General features: G+C 48.1%; 1 protein-coding gene across 3 annotated transcripts in view; it reads left to right on the top strand.

The window, feature by feature from the left end:
• The window catches only part of LOC112241108 (myelin regulatory factor-like protein), a 37709-nt gene that overhangs the window by 238 nt on the left and 20168 nt on the right, over positions 1–17303 (top strand). The window contains exons 2-13 of one of the 3 annotated variants that reach the window (XM_042313493.1): positions 2828–2910; positions 5825–5915; positions 7430–7491; positions 7664–8136; positions 8771–9007; positions 9976–10171; positions 10986–11062; positions 11253–11363; positions 11667–11757; positions 12128–12328; positions 12472–12690; positions 15828–15997. In XM_042313493.1, coding sequence (XP_042169427.1) covers positions 8925–9007; positions 9976–10171; positions 10986–11062; positions 11253–11363; positions 11667–11757; positions 12128–12328; positions 12472–12690; positions 15828–15997 — 1148 coding nt within the window. In that variant the 5' untranslated portion in view covers positions 2828–2910; positions 5825–5915; positions 7430–7491; positions 7664–8136; positions 8771–8924. The other 2 variants (XM_042313492.1, XM_042313494.1) reach the window with 2 other exon arrangements.

The raw sequence follows: 17303 nt of genomic DNA, 5'->3' as shown, positions 1-17303 counted from the left end.
CATTGTAAAGGCTGGAATGGAATAAATGGAATGGTATCAAACACATCAAACACATAGAAACCACATGTTTGACTCCGTTGCACTAATTCCATTCCAGCCATTACAATGAGCCCATCCTCCTAAACCTCCTCCCACCAGCCGCCTCTGGTGCGTGAGTGAGTGTGTATGGAATTATGAGTGTGTGTTTTTCAACACGTAATCCTTAGGGAAGTAGTGTTGTTCCTGAGGTGTCTTAGCTGATCCCAGAACATTAATGTCAAAGGCCTTTTCACAGAAATATGAAGTGGCTAAAGCTCTCAGGGTTTGGACAGAATTATCAATATGAGAGTGAGAGGGGGGAGGGGAGGGGGGTGGAGGAGGAGGGGGTGGAGGAGGGGTGGAGGAGAGGAGGGTGAGGAGGGGGGGGAGGAGAGGGGGGAAGAGAGAGAGGGGTGGGGTGGAGGAGAGGGGGAGAAGAGAGAGGGTGGGGTGGGGAGAAGAGAGAGGGTGGGGTGGAGGAGAGGGGTTCTGGGGGAGAGAGCGAGAGAGGGGGAGAAAGAGAGGGGGAGAGAGAGGCTCTGATTCGATGTCTCTAACCTCTCAGAACAGTCTAATGATCACCCATCACTTGTAACGATCGCCCGTCAGGTGTGACGATCGCCTGACGATCGCCCGTCAGGTGTGTGACGATCGCCCGTCAGGTGTGTGACGATCGCCCGTCAGGCGTGTGACGATCGCCCGTCAGGCGTGTGACGATCGCCCGTCAGGCGTGTGACGATCGCCCGTCAGAGGTGTAAATATCACCCGTCAGGTTAGAAATATATTCAAAGAGTGATTCATCTTCCCAAAGTTACTACAGTTAGATGAGTCGATAGGTAATGTTGTGAGTTACTACAGTTAGATGAGTTAATAGGTCATGTTGTGAGTTACTACAGTTAGATGAGTTAATAGGTAATGTTGTGAGTGACTACAGTTAGATGAGTTAATAGGTCATGTTGTGAGTGACTACAGTTAGATGAGTTAATAGGTAATGTTGTGAGTTACTACAGTTAGATGAGTTAATAGGTCACGTTGTGAGTTACTACAGTTAGATGAGTTAATAGGTAATGTTGTGAGTTACTACAGTTAGATACTACAGTTAGATGAGTTAATAGGTCATGTTGTGAGTTACTACAGTTAGATGAGTTAATAGGTCATGTTGTGAGTTACTACAGTTAGATGAGTTAATAGGTCATGTTGTGAGTTACTACAGTTAGATGAGTTAATAGGTCATGTTGTGAGTTACTACAGTTAGATGAGTTAATAGGTCACGTTGTGAGTTACTACAGTTAGATGAGTTAATAGGTAATGTTGTGAGTTACTACAGTTAGATGAGTTAATAGGTCATGTTGTGAGTTACTACAGTTAGATGAGTTACTACAGTTAGATGAGTTAATAGGTCATGTTGTGAGTTACTACAGTTAGATGAGTTAATAGGTCATGTTGTGAGTTACTACAGTTAGATGAGTTAATAGGTCACGTTGTGAGTTACTACAGTTAGATGAGTTAATAGGTCACGTTGTGAGTGACTACAGTTAGATGAGTTAATAGGTCACGTTGTGAGTGACTACAGTTAGATGAGTTAATAGGTCACGTTGTGAGTGACTACAGTTAGATGAGTTAATAGGTCATGTTGTGAGTGACTACAGTTACAGAGATGAGTTAATAGGTCACGTTGTGAGTGACTACAGTTAGATGAGTTAATAGGTCATGTTGTGAGGCGGTTTCAATTGAGAAATAGATAGTCGTTTGGCTAAATTGGTCCACTGTCAAGTTTCAAGTTTTTATTAGTCGTATACCACGCATAACACGTATATGCATCGTCCAATGAAATGCTTACTTGTAGGTTCCTTCTGGAACAATGCAACAACAATAAGAAATAATATAAAATAAGAATTTGAAAATAAATGTCTCAGTAGAATATATATATTTTTTGTTGCTTATTAAGTATAATAAAGGAAGGCACAATTTGTAGATCTATATTTCCAGGTGTATTGGAGAAGGGGGGATGGGAGGGGCAGTGTATAAACCGAGCAGTGTAGTAACAGTCAGGTAGCAGCAGTTGTGATGTGTGTGTGTGTAGAATGAATGTATATCACAGGAGGTTGGTGGCACCTTAATTAGAGTAGATGTCCTGGATGGGTGGGAGCACGGCCTGGAGGGCCTTGCAGTCGTGGACGGAGCAATTCCCATACTTGGCCGTGATGCTCTCGATGGTGCAGTGGTTATATTTGGAGAGGACCCGGGTTAGTTAGCATGCCGAATTTCTTCAGCCGCCTTAGGAAGTAGAGACACTGTTGTGCCCTTTTGACAAGAGTGGTGGTGTTGTTTGTCCATGGTAAGTACTCTGTGGTGTGGATGCCGAGGAACTTAAAACTTGTGACTCTCTCTACCACAGTCCCGCTGATGTGGATCGGGGCATGTTCCCTCCTCTGCTTACCACCTCCCTATAGGCTGATTCGTTGTTCTTGGTAGGTTATCAGGCCTACAACCGTGGTGTCGTCATGGAGACTAGATGATGGAGTTGGTGTGGTGCAAAGCTACACAGTCATGGATGAACAGGAAGTACAGCAGAGGACTGAGGACACACCCCTGGGGGGGGCCCTGTGTTGAGTCAGTGTGGAGAAGGTATTGTTGCCAATCCTCACAGCCTGTGGTCTGCCCGTCAGGAAATCCAGAATCCAGTTGCAGAGCTTGGTGTCCTAACCCAGGGCTCTGAGTTTGGTAACAAACTTGGAGGGAACAGTAGTGTTGAATGCTGAACTGTAGTCAATGAACAGCATTCTCACATAGGTGTTCCTCTTTCCAGATGTAAGTGGGTCCAGTGGGCCTGACATGCTGGCCTTGATGTGGGCCATGACCAGCCTCTCCGGGCACTTCATGAGGACTGAGGTGAGCGCGACGGGGCGATAGACATTTGGGCATGCCACTTTATTTTCCTTGGGCACTGGGACGATGGTGGTCTCCTTAAAGCAGGTGGGGACTACAGCCTGGGACAGGGGCAGGTTGAAGATGTCAGTGAAGACTAGCTGGTCAGCTCACACTCTGAAGACGGGCAGTATTCACTCTTTTGAGTTTTCCTCACATCAGCCTCAGAGAGTGAAAGCACCTGGTTGTCTGGAGGAGCGAGAGACTTCCTGGTTGTCTGGAGCAGCGAGAGACTTCCTGGTTGTCTGGAGCAGCGAGAGACTTCCTGGTTGTCTGGAGCAGCGAGAGACTTCCTGGTTGTCTGTCTGGTTGTCTGGAGCAGCGAGAGACTTCCTGGTTGTCTGGAGCAGCGAGAGACTTCCTGGTTGTCTGGAGCAGCGAGAGACTTCCTGGTTGTCTGGAGCAGCGAGAGACTTCCTGGTTGTCTGGAGAGCGAGAGACTTCCTGGTTGTCTGGAGCAGCGAGAGAGACTTCCTGGTTGTCTGGAGGCGAGCGAGCAGCGAGAGACTTCCTGGTTGTCTGGAGCAGCGAGAGACTTCCTGGTTGTCTGGAGCAGCGAGAGACTTCCTGGTTGTCTGGAGCAGCGAGAGACTTCCTGGTTGTCTGGAGCAGCGAGAGACTTCCTGGTTGTCTGGAGCAGCTTCCTGGTTGTCTGGAGCAGCGAGAGACTTCCTGGTTGTCTGGAGCAGCGAGAGACTTCCTGGTTGTCTGGAGCAGCGAGAGACTTCCTGGTTGTCTGGAGCAGCGAGAGACTTCCTGGTTGTCTGGAGGAGCGAGAGACTTCCTGGTTGTCTGGAGGAGCGAGAGTATTCCCGGATTGTCTCGCTATTGTCTCCCTCAAAGCAAGAACAGAATGTGTTAAACTCAGCTGGGAGCTTCGGTGGGCATCACACAGATGGATTTGCCTTTTGTAGTCTGTGATAGTCTGTGGTCCTTGCCACATGCGTTGTGAGTCTGAGTTGTGGAACATCAATTCAAGTTTGAGATTTGCAGAGCTCGTACCTGCGAGCCGTGCAGCGCCCCACAGAGTCATCGGGATCCGTTCTGCTGACATTGAATGCAGCAGTACGGGCTCTCTGCATTGTACGGAAATCTCCGTTCATCCAGGGTTTTTGGTTGGGGGTATGTCCGGATTGTTATTGTGGGTCCAACATCAACACATTTCCTAATGAAGCCGGTGACTGACCATGTGTACTGAAAACAAATATAAATGTAAAGTGTTGGTCACAAGAGCTGAAATAAAAGATCCCGGTTCTGTGTTGATAGTTCTACGAAAGCTTGGTCCTCTTCCCTACTCACACATTCCATATCTGGAGTTAAAGTTCAAAGGAGACAGTTATTTCACGTTTTGTAGGCTAAAAATGGACAGCATACGAGGACAGATAAGATGCTTATGACAATTGAAATACGGTCATAAAGTTAGCAGACCAGAGACACTTCCCAGCCCCGTATCTACACAGGTGCAGCAGAGCTCTGACGTCATGGGCAGCTCAAGGCCACCTGTCCCACAATCAGTCACACAGTAATTAGACCAAGGCCAAACACATCACTCTCAGGGACAAGCTAGTAGGACATTCTTTAAAGAACTTAGAAAACTGTTTTTAAGTTCAGGTCTTTGCTTGTTGCGTGAGTGTTTGTGACTGTAAAATGTCTCCTTGCATTTAACTCGGGTACATGCTAAGTATGTATTTGGTATGCTAGGTATGTACTTGAAGGGGTCATAAGTATTTGGACAAATTCACTTCTGGTGTATATATGGGACCAGATACTAAGCTTCTGCCTAAATGTAATACGTAGGGAGTGTACACACAGTATTTTTTTATTTTACCTTTATTTAACTAGGCAAGTCAGTTAAGAACAAATTCTTATTTTCAATGACTGCCTAGGAACAGTGGGTTAACTGCCTGTTCAGGGGCAGAACGACTTGTCAGCTCGGGGTTTGAACTTGCAACCTTTCGGTTACTAGTCCAATGCTCTAACCACTAGGCTACCCTGCCGCCGCAGATACACAGCAGGACTGGGACATCAACCACAGCACACACTGAGCGGTCATTTCTTCTAACGACCTGCCTCTTTTCTGGCTGATAGCAGTGATTACTGCTATCTCCTACAGTACAGGGAGCCTCTATGAGAGCTGTGTCCTGGCTGATAGCAGTGATTACTGCTATCTCCTACAGTACAGGGAGCCTCTATGAGAGCTGTGTCCTGGCTGATAAGTGTCTCCTACAGTACAGGGAGCCTCTGAGAGCTGTGTCTTGGCTGATAACTGTGATTACTACTGTCTCCTACATTACAGGGAGCCATGTATAGGGCAGGCTACAGCAAGCCTGTAGGTGATGGACCACACTCTGATACGCTGTAATGGTTACATACTGATATTAACGATGGGTTAGTTTCACCTGGTGACCTATAACCTTGGCAGATTCATGTTCTGTAGGTGAGAGCGAGAGAGCAAGATCTAGAGAGAGAGAGAGAGCAAGATTTAGAGAGAGAGAGAGGGAGCAAGATTTAGCGAGAGAGGGAGCAAGATTTAGAGAGAGAGAGGGAGCAAGATTTAGCGAGAGAGCAGCAAGATTTTTAGAGCAAGATTTTTAGAGATAAAGAGAGCAAGATTTGAGCTAAAGAGAGCAAGATTTAGGGAGAGGAGAAAGGGAATGAAAGATTTGCCGAGGGAGGGAGAAAGATTTGCCAAGGGAGGGAGCAAGATTTTTAGAGATAAAGAGAGCAAGATTTTTAGAGCAAGATTTTTACAGATAAAGAGAGCAAGATTTTTAGAGCTAAAGAGAGCAAGATTGGGAGAGGGAGCAAGATTTAGAGAGAGACTGTGAACCAGAATGAGGCACTTGTGAAATGTAATGAAAAGTGTGTGTGTTTCCAGGATGCCAGGATATGAGTGGGGTCCTGGAGAGTGCGGTGGTGGACACCAGCACACTGGAACAGTACCTCAACAACGACATGGACCCAACATTGTAAGCATCCATGTTTACTTTATTGTACCTGAGGGTAAATCTGTTTCCAGGACCATCTTATACCTGGTAAGCATCCATGTTCTTAGTCCATCTACCACCCATAAACACAGCAGCTGTGTTAATTGGAATGGACGACACACATAAGTGTTGACAACACAACGGCACAATCCTAGAGCTGGGGTGTCCAACCCTCCTCCTGGAGACCTACTGGTTCTGCAGGCTTTTGTTCCTGCCCTACACTGTAGCTGCTGCAGGTGGGGCAGCTCTCCACCATGGCACCAACAGCTACAGCTGTAGGCTTTGTTGTTAGCTAGTCAAGACAATGACACGTTAGGTAAGCAGAGAGAAAGGCTAGTTCTAGAAACCTTGTCTTTGGAGGGCCATGTGTGTGTCTTTGGAGGGCATGTCTGACTGTGTCTTTGGAGGGCCGTGTCTGACTGTGTCTTTGGAGGGCCATGTCTGACTGTGTCTTTGGAGGGTCTGACTGTGTCTTTGACTGTGACTGTGTCTTTGGAGGGCCATGTCTGACTGTGTCTTTGAGGGCTGACTGTGTCTTTGGAGGGTCTGACTGTGTCTTTGACTGTGACTGTGTCTTTGGAGGGCCATGTCTGACTGTGTCTTTGGAGGGCCGTGTCTGACTGTGACTGTGTCTTTGAGGGCTGTCTGACTGTGTCTTTGGAGGGCCGTGTCTGACTGTGACTGTGTCTTTGGAGGGCCATGTCTGACTGTGTCTTTGGAGGGCCGTGTCTGACTGTGTCTTTGGAGGGACATGTCTGACTGTGTCTTTGGAGGGCCGTGTCTGACTGACTGTGTCTTTGGAGGGCCATGTCTGACTGTGTCTTTGGAGGGCAGTCTGACTGTGTCTTTGGGGGCCATGTCTGACTGTGTCTTTGGAGGGCCATGTCTGACTGTGTCTTTGGAGGGCCATGTCTGACTGTGTCTTTGGAGGGCCATGTCTGACTGTGTCTTTGGAGGGCCATGTCTGACTGTGTCTTTGGAGGGCCATGTCTGACTGTGTCTTTGGAGGGCCATGTTGACTGTGTCTTTGGGGGCCGTGTCTGACTGTGTCTTTGGAGGGCCATGTCTGACTGTGTCTTTGGAGGGCTGTGTCTTTGGAGGGCCATGTCTGACTGTGTGCTGTGTCTTTGGAGGGCCATGTCTGACTGTGTCTTTGGAGGGCCTTTGGAGGTGTGTGTCTTTGGAGGGCCATGTCTGACTGTGTCTTTGGAGGGCCGTCTGACTGTGTCTTTGGAGGGCTGTGAGGGCCATGTCTGACTGCTTTGGAGGGCCATGTCTGACTGTGAGGGCCATGTCTGACTGTGCCTTTGGAGGGCCATGTCTGACTGTGTGTCTTTTTGGAGGGCCATGTCTGACTGTGTCTTTGGAGGGCCATGTCTGACTGTGTCTTTGGAGGGCCGTGTCTGACTGTGTCTTTGGAGGGCCGACTGTGACTCTGAGGGCCATGTCTGACTGCCTTTGGAGGGCCATGTCTGACTGTGTCTTTGTCTTCCTAGCATGTTACCAGAGTCACCACCAGATTCTGGTTCAGAACCGTGTTCACCTCCGCTAATACCAGGTGAGCCACTGTGAAAATGAAACCTCTTCCTTTATTGGCAATACTTTATCAACAACGGTTGATAGGAATCTCTTTTAATGCCAAGTGTTACAAACAGTACAACCAGATCATAATAATAAAATGTTCCTATTTTAATGAATGATATGACTGCCTTTGCCCGTTCCTAACCTAGACGTGAGCTACGGCTACCAGGAAGTCTTCCAGACAGTAACACGTCCTCCAGCCTCATCGTGCCGATATAAAGAGCTGGCACCACAACCCCCACCACAACCAGGACTGCCATACCACCAGGGGCTGACTAACTCTTACACCAAGGCAGGCACATCTCCAGGCTCACTGCCCCACAACCCCCCTCCACCACCCCCACTACCTGAGCCCAGGGGAGAGCTATATACAGGCTAACACTGCCACCACACCACCCGTCCACCACAAGGCTCTCCAGCAGCATCAGCCTCCTCCACGCCAGGGCCTGGCAGACAGCTACCCCAGGGCCAACGCACCCCCGGTCTCAGAACTACCTCCAGGCCAAGCCCCATACCTAGCCCCAGGCCTCAGGCTGCCCTCATCCTGCCTACTACCTGTGCCTGGATGCCCTTCAGAACCAGGATATTCATACCTGCCTCCCACAGCTGGTCAACACACAGGGTGAGAACTACAACTAAACTACTGTACAGTACATAAACTACCATACAGCACATAAACTACTAAACTACTGTACAGCACATAAACTACTAAACTACAGTACAGCACAAACTACTAAACTACCGTACAGCACATAAATTACTGAACTACCGTACAGTACATAAACTACTAAACTACCATACAGTACATATGGGTACATAAACTACTAAACTACCATACAGTACATCAACTACTAAACTACCTTACAGTACATATGGGTACATAAACTACTAAACTACCTTACAGTACATAAACTACCGCACAGTACATATGGGTACATAAACTACTAAACTACCGGACAGCTCATAAACTACTAAACTACCTTACAGTACATAAACCACTAAACTACCATACAGTACATATGGGTACATAAACTACTAAACTACCATACAGTACATAAACTACTAAACTACCTTACAGTACATATGGGTACATAAACTACTAAACTACCATACAGCACATAAACTACTAAACTACCGTACAGTACATAAACTACTAAACTACAGTACAGTACATAAACTACTTTACTTTATTGTACCTGACGGGATATGAATGTTTTAACAGTTATCCTCTTCCTCCTCCTCCTCTTCCTCCACAGGCTTATATTACCTGACTGTAGGAAGAGAAGACTAACAGAACCCCTTGAGGTACAGAACCATTTAGTGGCTGTTCCTATAACAGGGGGCTCTGAGAGGGGAGGCGGTGACGTCCCGTCCTATGACAGTGACGGGGCCACAGAGAGCCGCTCTGGGATGGGGACCTATCAGCTCCTCACCTGGGATCGCTACCAGCCTGGCCTGTGGACACCGCTCTACAACAGTAACTATGACATCCTGTGAGTGTCCTTCTGCCTTGACGTTCCCTCACTCTTCACCAAGGCTCATGCCTTCTAAACTGCCTGTCTTAGTCTCTAAACTCAAAGGCTATTCAACTAACGCTACATTCTTTTAAGGGACTGGTTTTTGTTCAAGTTAAACGCAGGGGAGCAAATATTTTTCACTTTCTATGTCTGACAATGTCATAACTCATCAGTAACATCTTTGTCATTTGTTAGCCAGCAGTAAAATGGTTTTAGTCATGAGTCATTGTAAACAAACCCCATTTGGTTCAATTATAGACTTAAATGGACACAATTGACTCCTACTGTATGTTATTCTTATCGTACTTGGTCATTCATAATTATAAACTGGGTGGTTTGAGCCCTGAATGCTGATTGGCTGAAAGCTGTGGTATTTCAGACCGTATGACACAACATGTATTTTTACTATTCTAATTACGTTGGTAACCAGTTTAAAATAGCAAAAAGGCATCTCATAGGTTTGTGGTACGTTGACAATATACCACAGTTAAGGGCTACCCTGTTCAAAGGCTCTTTAATATTTTGTCTTGCCCCTCCACCCTCTGACACACACATCATCCATGTCTCCGTTGTCTCAAGGCTTTAAACTCCTTCTTTAACACGTCTCCTCCACCTTCATCTACACTGATTGAAGAGGATTTAACATTTGAATATCTTCTAACACCTGGATTCACCTGGATTTAATTCACCTGGTGACATCAACCTGGTCAGTCTATAAGGGTCATCTATGTCATCTGGTCTTTCACCTGGTGATTCACCTGGTCAGTCTATGTCATGGATTCACCTGGTCAGTCTATGTCATGGATTCACCTGGTCAGTCTATGTCATGGATTCACCTGGTCAGTCTATGTCATGGATTCACCTGGTCAGTCTATGTCATGGAAAGAGCTGGTGTTCCTAATGTTTTGTCACTCAGTGTAGCTCGCTCTATCGTCTCTCCACAGCCCTTCCCCCGCTTACCATGTGGACACCGATAAAGGTTTCAACTACTCCACAGCTGATGAGTCCTTTGTGTGTCAGAAAAAGAACCACTTTCAGGTCACAGTTCACGTAGGGATGGCCGGAGACCCCCTGTACGTCAAAACACCCAACGGCCCTGCGCCGATAGAGAGCTTCCACATCAAGGTGTTTGGCGTGAAGGTTCGTTTAACGCCGTCCCAATATGCAACACGAACTTCCCTGGAACATCAGCGTTTGACCTCGGCAGACTACTTCAGATGATGCCGAGGACATTAAAAGCACTTAGAGTTTTTGTTAGTATGTAAGTTAGCAGAGTTGGGTAGATTACTCTCTTGTTCTCAAATGTCCCCGTTTGTTCTCCCCAACCCTGCTAGTTATCTCCCCAACCCTGCTAGTTATCTATACTTTGACCGTTTGTTCTCATCAACCCTGCTAGTTATCTATACTTTGACCGTTTGTTCTCATCAACCCTGCTAGTTACCCTTGTTCTCAGCTTATCTATACTTTGACCGTTTGTTCTCCCCAACCCTGCTAGTTATCTATACTTTGACCATTTGTTCTCATCAACCCTGCTAGTTATCTATACTTTGACCGTTTGTTCTCATCAACCCTGCTAGTTATCTATACTTTGACCGTTTGTTCTTATCAACCCTGCTAGTTATCTATACTTTGACCGTTTGTTCTCATCAACCCTGCTAGTTATCTATACTTTGACCGTTTGTTCTCATCAACCCTGCTAGTTATCTATACTTTGACCGTTTGTTCTCCCCTGCTAACCCTTTGTTCTCCCCAACCCTGTTATCTATACTTTGACCGTTTGTTCTCATCAACCCTGCTAGTTATCTATACTTTGACCGTTTGTTCTCCCCAACCCTGCTAGTTATCTATACTTTGACCGTTTGTTCTCCCCAACCCTGCTAGTTATCTATACTTTGACCGTTTGTTCTCCCCAACCCTGCTAGTTATCTATACTTTGACCGTTTGTTCTCTGCAGCTTGAGGCACAGACTCACAAAGTCACCATAGAGCAGTCCCAGCCGGATCGCAGCAAGAAACCATTCCTGCCAGTCAAGTGAGTGTCCCGTCCTCCATGTCACTATACTCTGTACTGTGGACTGCCGTGTTCAACGTTGGGAGTGTAATCTGTCATATCTGAACAATGACACAATTGTGATTTAAAAGGTATACGGTGCATAGCCAAAAAAGGGGCGATTTGGATCGAATCTCGGGCCTAAATTTCTGAATAACATCTCGTCCCTCAGAGTGAGTCTACCAGGGGACAAGATCACTAGAGTTACTCTGGGAAGACTGCACTTCAGTGAGACCACTGCCAACAACATGAGGAAGAAGGGTAAACCCAACCCTGACCAGAGGTTGGTTACTGCCGTGTTACTGCCGTGTTACTGCCGTGTTACTGCCGTGTTACTGCCGTGTTACTGCCGTGTTACTGCCGTGTTACTGCCGTGTTACTGCCGTGTCACTGCCGTGTCACTGCCGTGTCACTGCCGTGTTACTGCCGTGTTACTGCCGTGTCACTGCCGTGTCACTGCCGTGTCACTGTCACTGCCGTGTCACTGCCGTGTTATTGCCATTTGCCATGTTACTGCCGTGTTACTAATATCGGCATTGAAAGCAGTTTCAACATGTCGTTCCATGTGTCCTTGTGTTATGACCAGGTACTTCCTGATGGTGGTGGGTCTGTACGCCACAGTGAGGGAAGAGAGTTACCTGCTGATAGCGTTCATGTCAGAGAGGATCGTAGTCAGGGTCAGTACTGAACCAGAAGTACTAAAGCAGGGATCATCAACTGCTGAGCAGATGTATTCTTTTTTTTCTCTCTGAAAACTTGGGGGCCAAATGAGACCACCCCGGGGCCAAATTTGGCGCGGATGACACCAGTTGGGGAACCCTGTACTAAAGTATTTAAAAGCATGAGACTCAAGCACTAAGTACTAAAGCATACTAAAGCATGGGACTCCTTGCTAAAATTTAAGATTAACTAAAGAATATATACAAATTTAATCAAATGTAGTTCCTACTATGTTTCCATTGGACAATTAGTTCTGGAATGCACCGTGATCTAAATGGAACCAACCGTAACCAGAACTCTAAACTCTTCCGTGTTCCTCCACTACAGGCGTCAAACCCGGGCCAGTTTGAGAACGACAGTGAGGTGTTGTGGCAACGAGGACAGGCTCCGGACGCGGTGGTGTGCCAGGGGAGGGTGGGCATCAACACAGACACCCCCGATGAAGCCCTGGTGGTCTGTGGCAACGCTAAGATCATGGGGCAGGTTATGCATCCCTCCGACCGCCGCGCAAAACACAACATACAAGAGGTAGGAAGCAGCACATGCTCTTATATAATAGCTATCAAATGAATGGTTTTGGTGTGAAATAACGGGAAGGAACACAGAAAATGCCTCCACAGTGGCCCAGGGAATGATATCTTACCTGACGGGACAATATTTCAACTGTGTAGGTGGATTCAACAGAACAGTTGAAGAGAATATCTCAGATGAGGATTGTGGAGTATGACTACAAGCCTGAGTTCGCCTCAGAGATGGGGATCGATCACATACATGAAACGGGCGTCCTAGCCCAGGAGGTGAAGGAGCTGCTGCCCACTGCTGTCAAAGTGGTGGGGGACATCACCTGCAGCGACGGAGAGAGGATCCACAACTTCCTCATGGTGGACAAAGTACGTGTCCGTCCACATGAGATTTAAGGCCTGATAACATATGGTCCCACTTTGGGGCGGCAGGGTAGCCTAGTGGTTAGAGACAGGGTAGCCTAGTGGTTAGAGGCAGGGTAGCCTAGTGGTTAGAGGCAGGGTAGCCTAGTGGTTAGAGACAGGGTAGCCTAGTGGTTAGAGGCAGGGTAGCCTAGTGGTTAGAGGCAGGGTAGCCTAGTGGTTAGAGGCAGGGTAGCCTAGTGGTTAGAGGCAATGTAGCCTAGTGGTTAGAGGCAGGGTGGCCTAGTGGTTAGAGGCAGGGTGGCCTAGTGGTTAGAGGCAGGGTGGCCTAGTGGTTAGAGGCAGGGTGGCCTAGTGGTTAGAGGCAGGGTGGCCTAGTGGTTAGAGGCAGGGTGGCCTAGTGGTTAGAGGCAGGGTGGCCTAGTGGTTAGAGGCAGGGTGGCCTAGTGGTTAGAGGCAGGGTGGCCTAGTGGTTAGAGGCAGGGTGGCCTAGTGGTTAGAGGCGGGGTGGCCTAGTGGTTAGAGGCGGGGTAGCCTAGTGGTTAGAGGCGGGGTAGCCTAGTGGTTAGAGGCGGGGTAGCCTAGTGGTTAGAGGCGGGGTAGCCTAGTGGTTAGAGGCGGGGTAGCCTAGTGGTTAGAGGCGGGGTAGCCTAGTGGTTAGAGGCGGGGTAGCCTAGTGGTTAGAGGCGGGGTAGCCTAGTGGTTAGAGGCGGGGTAGCCTAGTGGTTAGAGGCGGGGCAGCCTAGTGGTTAGAGGCGGGGCAGCCTAGTGGTTAGAGGCGGGGCAGCCTAGTGGTTAGAGGCGGGGCAGCCTAGTGGTTAGAGGCGGGGCAGCCTAGTGGTTAGAGGCGGGGCAGCCTAGTGGTTAGAGGCGGGGCAGCCTAGTGGTTAGAGGCAGGTAGACTAGTGGTTAGAGGCAGGTAGCCTAGTGGTTAGAGGCGGGGCAGCCTAGTGGTTAGAGGCGGGGCAAACTAGTGGTTAGAGGCGGGGCAGCCTAGTGGTTAGAGGCGGGGCAGCCTAGTGGTTAGAGGCGGGGCAGCCTAGTGGTTAGAGGCGGGGCAGCCTAGTGGTTAGAGGCGGGGTAGACTAGTGGTTAGAGGCAGGTAGACTAGTGGTTAGAGGCGGGGCAGCCTAGTGGTTAGAGGCGGGGCAGCCTAGTGGTTAGAGGCGGGGCAGCCTAGTGGTTAGAGGCGGGGCAGCCTAGTGGTTAGAGGCGGGGCAGCCTAGTGGTTAGAGGCGGGGCAGCCTAGTGGTTAGAGGCGGGGCAGCCTAGTGGTTAGAGGCGGGGCAGCCTAGTGGTTAGAGGCGGGGCAGCCTAGTGGTTAGAGGCGGGGCAGCCTAGTGGTTAGAGGCGGGGCAGCCTAGTGGTTAGAGGCGGGGCAGCCTAGTGGTTAGAGGCGGGGCAGCCTAGTGGTTAGAGGCGGGGCAGCCTAGTGGTTAGAGGCGGGTTAGAGGCAGCCTAGTGGTTAGAGGCGGGGCAGCCTAGTGGTTAGAGGCGGGGCAGCCTAGTGGTTAGAGGCGGGGCAGCCTAGTGGTTAGAGGCGGGGCAGCCTAGTGGTTAGAGGCGGGGCAGCCTAGTGGTTAGAGGCGGGGCAGCCTAGTGGTTAGAGGCGGGGCAGCCTAGTGGTTAGAGGCGGGGCAGCCTAGTGGTTAGGGCGGGGCAGCCTAGTGGTTAGAGGCGGGGCAGCCTAGTGGTTAGACCCGGGGCAGCCTAGTGGTTAGAGGCGGGGCAGCCTAGTGGTTAGAGGCAGGTAGACTAGTGGTTAGAGGCGGGGTAGACTAGTGGTTAGAGGCGGGGCAGCCTGTTGGTTAGAGGCGGGGCAGCCTAGTGGTTAGAGGCGGGGTTAGCCTAGTGGTTAGAGGCGGGGCAGCCCAGTGGTTAGAGGCGGGGCAGCCTAGTGGTTAGAGGCGGGGCAGCCTAGTGGTTAAGGCGGGGCAGCCTAGTGGTTAGAGGCGGGGCAGCCTAGTGGTTAGAGGCAGGTAGACTAGTGGTTAGAGGCAGGTAGACTAGTGGTTAGAGGCAAGGCAGCCTAGTGGTTAGAGGCCCTGTGGTTAAGGCAGGTAACCCAGTGGTTAGAGGCAGGTAGCCTTGTGGTTAGAGACAGGTAACCCAGTGGTTCCCCGGGATAGCCTAGTGGTTAACCCACTGTTCCTAGTGGTTAAGGCGGGATAACCCACTGGTTAGAGGCGGGATAGCCTAGTGGTTAACCCAGGTAGCCTGAGTGGTTAGAGGCGGGATAGCCTAGTGGTTAGAGGCATAGCCTAGTGGTTAGAGGCAGGTAGCCTAGTGGTTAGAGGCAAGGCCTAGTGGTTAACCCACTGTTCCTGAGTGGTTAGAGGCAAGGCAGTTAACCCACTGGTTGAGGCAGGTAACCCACTGCCTGAGTGGTTAACCCACAGGTAGCCCCTGTGGTTAACAGGTAGTTAACCCACTGTGCCCCTGAACAAGGCAGTTAACCCACTGTGTTGAACAAGGCAGTTAACCCACTGGTTAGAGGCAGGTAGCCCCTGAACAACAACCCACTGTTCCCCTGCAGGCCTAGTGGTAACCCACTGTTCCCCTGAGGCAGAACCCACTGTGTTGGATCAGTTAACCCCGAGCTGACAAGGTAAACCCACTGTCGTTCTTCCCTGAACAAGGCAGTTAACCCACTGTTCCCCTGAACAAGGCAGTTAACCCACTGTTCCCCTGAACAAGGCAGTTAACCCACTGTTCCCCTGAACAAGGCAGTTAACCCACTGTTCCCCTGAGCAAGGCAGTTAACCCACTGTTCCCCTGAACAAGGCAGTTAACCCACTGTTCCCCTGAACAAGGCAGTTAACCCACTGTGCCCCTGAACAAGGCAGTTAACCCACTGTTCCCCTGAACAAGGCAGTTAACCCACTGTTCCCTGAACAAGGCAGTTAACCCACTGTTCCCCTGAACAAGGCAGTTAACCCACTGTGCCCCTGAACAAGGCAGTTAACCCACTGTGCCCCTGAACAAGGCAGTTAACCCACTGTTCCCGGTAGGCTCTCATTGTGAATAAGAATGTTTTCTTAACTGACTTGCCAAGTTAAATAAAGGTAAAATAAAGAATAAAATCAAGTTTTACTTTGAAGAACAAAACACTGTACCATTTCTATGCTATTTGTCCCCCATAGGAGCAGATCTTCATGGAGAATGTAGGGGCTGTGAAGCAGCTGTGCAAGGTGACTGACAACCTGGAGAACAGGATTCAGGAGCTGGAGGTGTGGAACACACGGTCAGCCAAGCTAAAGGACATGGGCAGCCCTGCTAACAGCAGCAACCCTGCTAACAGCAGCACTAAAGGGTAATGTCACAGTGCCACCAGGGGTGCTATTTCTCTATGGCCTATTGCCTACAAGTTCTCTTTCAGTTTTCAAAATAATTTGGAGACACTGAGAGATTTTCACCCAACATAAAAACATTTGTTTTAGTACATTCAGTCAGTCGGTTTAGTCAGGTACTCAGGGACTCTTTTCAGATCCCTGCTGTGTTTCAACCATTTTCACATTTTATTTAACCTTTATATAACTAGGCAAGTCAGTTAAGAACAAATTCTTATTTACAATGACAGCCAACACCGAAACCCAGACGACGCTGGGCCACTGTGCACCGCCCTATGGGACTCCCAATCACGGCCGGTTGTGATACAGACTGGTGTGTATAAGACAGTGGGGTTGTACTGAGGATGGTTGACCTCTGGATTTGTTGTGTGTCTGTCTTTATGACCAGGGTCACTCTCATGGGGACCATCAACACTTCCTCAGCTCAACCACAACAGCCTTCTGCATTACGCCTCCTGTACTGTCAAATATCTCCACTTTATTGTAGCTTAGGAATCTCGCCTTTTGGAAGGACTGAGTTTGTACTTGTAATGGACTGAATGCTCAGCGTTCTTTGGTTTCTAATACATTTTCAACTGTCATTATTTAACGTGTGTTTCAACTGTCATTATTTAACATGTGTTTCAACTGTCATTATTTAACGTGTTTCAACTGTCATTATTTAACGTGTTTCAACTGTCATTATTTAACGTGTTTCAACTGTCATTATTTAACGTGTTTCAACTGTCATTATTTAACGTGTTTCAACTGTCATTATTTAACGTGTTTCAACTGTCATTATTTAACGTGTTTCAACTGTCATTATTTAATGTATTGTGTTTCAACTGTCATTATTTAATGTATTGTGTTTCAACTGTCATTATTTAACGTGTTTCAACTGTCATTATTTAACATGTGTTTCAACTGTCATTATTTAACGTGTTTCAACTGTCATTATTTAACATGTGTTTCAACTGTCATTATTTAACGTGTTTCAACTGTCATTATTTAACGTGTTTCAACTGTCATTATTTAACGTGTTTCAACTGTCATTATTTAACGTGTTTCAACTGTCATTATTTAACGTGTTTCAACTGTCATTATTTAACGTGTTTCAACTGTCATTATTTAACGTGTTTCAACTGTCATTATTTAACGTGTTTCAACTGTCATTATTTAACATGTGTTTCAACTGTCATTATTTAACATGTGTTTCAACTGTCATTATTTAACATGTGTTTCAACTGTCATTATTTAACATGTGTTTCAACTGTCATTATTTAACATGTG

Source organism: Oncorhynchus tshawytscha, unplaced genomic scaffold, assembly GCF_018296145.1.
Source record: "Oncorhynchus tshawytscha isolate Ot180627B unplaced genomic scaffold, Otsh_v2.0 Un_contig_15637_pilon_pilon, whole genome shotgun sequence".
Taxonomy (NCBI): Eukaryota; Metazoa; Chordata; class Actinopteri; order Salmoniformes; family Salmonidae; genus Oncorhynchus; species Oncorhynchus tshawytscha.
The sequence above is the reverse complement of the archived record's forward strand: the minus strand, read 5'-3'. Positions and strand labels throughout refer to the sequence as shown.